The sequence below is a fragment of the Nicotiana attenuata genome, unplaced genomic scaffold (genome assembly GCF_001879085.1).
Source record: "Nicotiana attenuata strain UT unplaced genomic scaffold, NIATTr2, whole genome shotgun sequence".
Classification (NCBI taxonomy): Eukaryota; Viridiplantae; Streptophyta; class Magnoliopsida; order Solanales; family Solanaceae; genus Nicotiana; species Nicotiana attenuata.
In genome coordinates, this window is record NW_017671059.1 from 345,996 (window position 1) to 348,766 (window position 2,771).

General features: G+C 45.0%; 1 protein-coding gene across 1 annotated transcript in view; it reads right to left on the bottom strand.

The window, feature by feature from the left end:
• LOC109205592 (zinc finger CCCH domain-containing protein 1-like) overlaps positions 1–2,771 on the bottom strand; it is a 40,325-nt gene that overhangs the window by 24,908 nt on the left and 12,646 nt on the right. The window contains exon 4 of the mRNA XM_019368307.1: positions 1,760–2,000. Within this exon, the coding sequence (XP_019223852.1) occupies positions 1,760–2,000 (241 nt within the window). The remainder of the gene's footprint in view (positions 1–1,759; positions 2,001–2,771) is intronic.

The following is a 2,771-nucleotide window of genomic DNA, read 5'->3' on the forward strand; positions in this document are numbered from 1 at the left end:
AAGTCTAAGAAATAGAATATCTGATACAATAGTCTGAAGGAACTGAAATAACATAAAATAGGGGAGTCAAGGGGCTGCGGACGTCAACAGCTACCTCGAAGCTCCAACTCGCTGCCTGCCTGTGAAGAATATCAGTGCTCAGGAGCGGACTCTACTATGCCTGAATCTGCACACATGGTGCAGGGAGTAATGTGAGTACTCCGAACCAGTGAGTAATAATAATAAATAATAACTGAAGGCATGAAAACACATAAGTGCACAAGACAACGCTATATCAGGCAGTAAATCACTTTAAACAGTAAAACAGTAAAAAGTCAAATGAAGTCTCATTATCTTAAAGACAGGTAAATCAGGTAAACAGTAAATAAATTGTGAATAGTAAAACTGCCCCTCGGGCCCAGTATCAATCGCTCAGTATAGTAACAGCCCATCGGGCTCAATCTTAGTCACACAGCATAGTATCAGCCCGTCGGGCTCACTCTCAAATCACATGGGTACCCGCGCTCACTGTGGGTGTGCAGACTCCGGAGGGGCCCCTTACGGCCCAAGCGCTATATCAACATAAGGCCTGAAAGCCTTCACACATCACAGTCGAGGCCTGAAAGCCTCCTCACATATCACTCGAGGCCTGAAAGCCTCCTCACAATACACTCGAGGCCTGAAAGCCTCCTCACAATACACTTGAGGCCTGAAAGCCTCCTCACAATACACTCGAGGCCTGAAAGCCTCCTCACAATACACTCGAGGCCTGAAAGCCTCCTCACTCAGTCCAGAAACATCATAAGCCCCTCGGGCATCAATAAAATGATAGTTCTCAGCCCAAACAGTAGTAAAAATGTCATTTAAACCTCAGAATTCAATTAAAGCGGCTGAGTTTGCAAAACAGTATAATTATAAGGACTGAGTTCAAACAACGTATCAAAATAGTGAGGAAACAGTGATAGCAATCCCTGAAGGATTCAAGTAATCGGCATTAAGCCCAAAACATGGCAACATGCCCAAATCACGATGATAAACAAATCAGCTTAGTCAAATACGTGGTAAATATCAAAAGGGACGGACCAAGTCACAATCCCCAGTAGTAAACAACCCCACGCTCGCCATTAAGCGCGTGTTTCACCTCAATATAGCACTACGTTGTGCAAATCCGGGGTTTCAATGCCTCAGGATATCATTTACTATCATTACTCACCTCAAGCCGGCCAAAATCATAGCTCGCTATGCCCTTGCCTCACAAATCAACCTCCTCGCGCGTTGAATCTGGCCGAAACCACAACGAATACATTACAATAGGCTAAGGGAATATAACCCAATCGAAAAGACTCGAAAAACATCGAAATTCACGAAATTGGCAAAACCCGAGCCCCGGGCCCACTTCTCGAAAAATTAAAAAATTAACATCACCGGGTTCCTTATCTCGCCACGAGTCTATACATATCAAAATTACCAAAATCGGAGTCCATTTGACCCCTCAAATTCCAGTTTGAAATATCAAATTCCCAAGCCCTAGCTTTACCCTCTTTTGATGAATTCCCACAAATTTCAATGTAAATTCTACCATTAATTCATGTATTTAGGCCAAGGAACTCACCTCCAATCACACCTAGTCGAAATCCCCTTCAAATTCCGTCCAAGAGCTCTCAAGGTCGATCAAAAATGGTGGAAATGGACTTAAGCTCGCGGAACAAAATGAGTCTTAAAACCCTTCTAATAACAGTCTTTTTCGCATCTGCGGTTACCTTTCCGCATATGCGACTACCGCTTCTGCGGTTTTCCATCCTCTTCTGCAGAACTCACTAATATGCCCAGGACCTCTTCTGCGGTCCAATCCCGCTCCTGCGGTGACCGCATCTGCGCACAACCTACCGCTTCTGCGGAAGACCCTTCACCAACACGGACCGCTTCTGCGGTCAGCAACCGCATTTGCGGAGACCGCTCCTGCGGAACCCCTCCGCTTCTGCGGAATTCCTCCACATAGCCCACACTCGCACTCTTCGCATCTGCGGAACCGCATATGTGGCCCTTCTTCCGCAGATGCGGAAACACCAGATACCAGCAAAACCAGCAATTTCACCAAGTCTAAAATCATCCCGATGACCATCCGAAATCACCCCGGGACCTCAACCAAAAGTGCCAATCCATCTTAAAACATCATTCAAACTTGCTCCAATCATCAAAACACCACAAACAACACCAAAACCCTCAAATTATATCAGATTCAAGCCTAAGTTCTTCTAAAACTTCCAAATTACGCATTTGATCAAAAACCCGACCAAAACACCTCCGAATAACCTGAAATTTTGCACACAAATCCAAAATCACCTAACGAAGCTACAACAACTCTTGAAATCCCATTCCGACCCTCGGATAAAAATCTCACCTATCAACCGGAATTCGCCAAAATACTAACTTCGCCAATTCAAGCCTAATTCTACACCGGACCTCCAAAATAAATTCCGATCACACTCCTAAGTCACAAATCATCCCCCGAAGCTAACCAAATCACCGGAACTCACATCCGAGCCCTCTAACTCATAAGTCAACATCCGGTTGGCTTTTCCAAAACAACCTTTCCTTAAAGAGACTATGTGTCTCATTTCCATCCAAAACCAATCCAAATCGACTCGTTTACTCAAGACTCTTATAATGAAACATAAGGAAGCATAAAAATGGGAAACGGGGCGGTAACTCACGTGACGACGGGCCGGGTCGTCACATCCTCCCCAACTAAAACAAACGCTCGTCCTCGAGCGGGTCAAGAAACATACCTG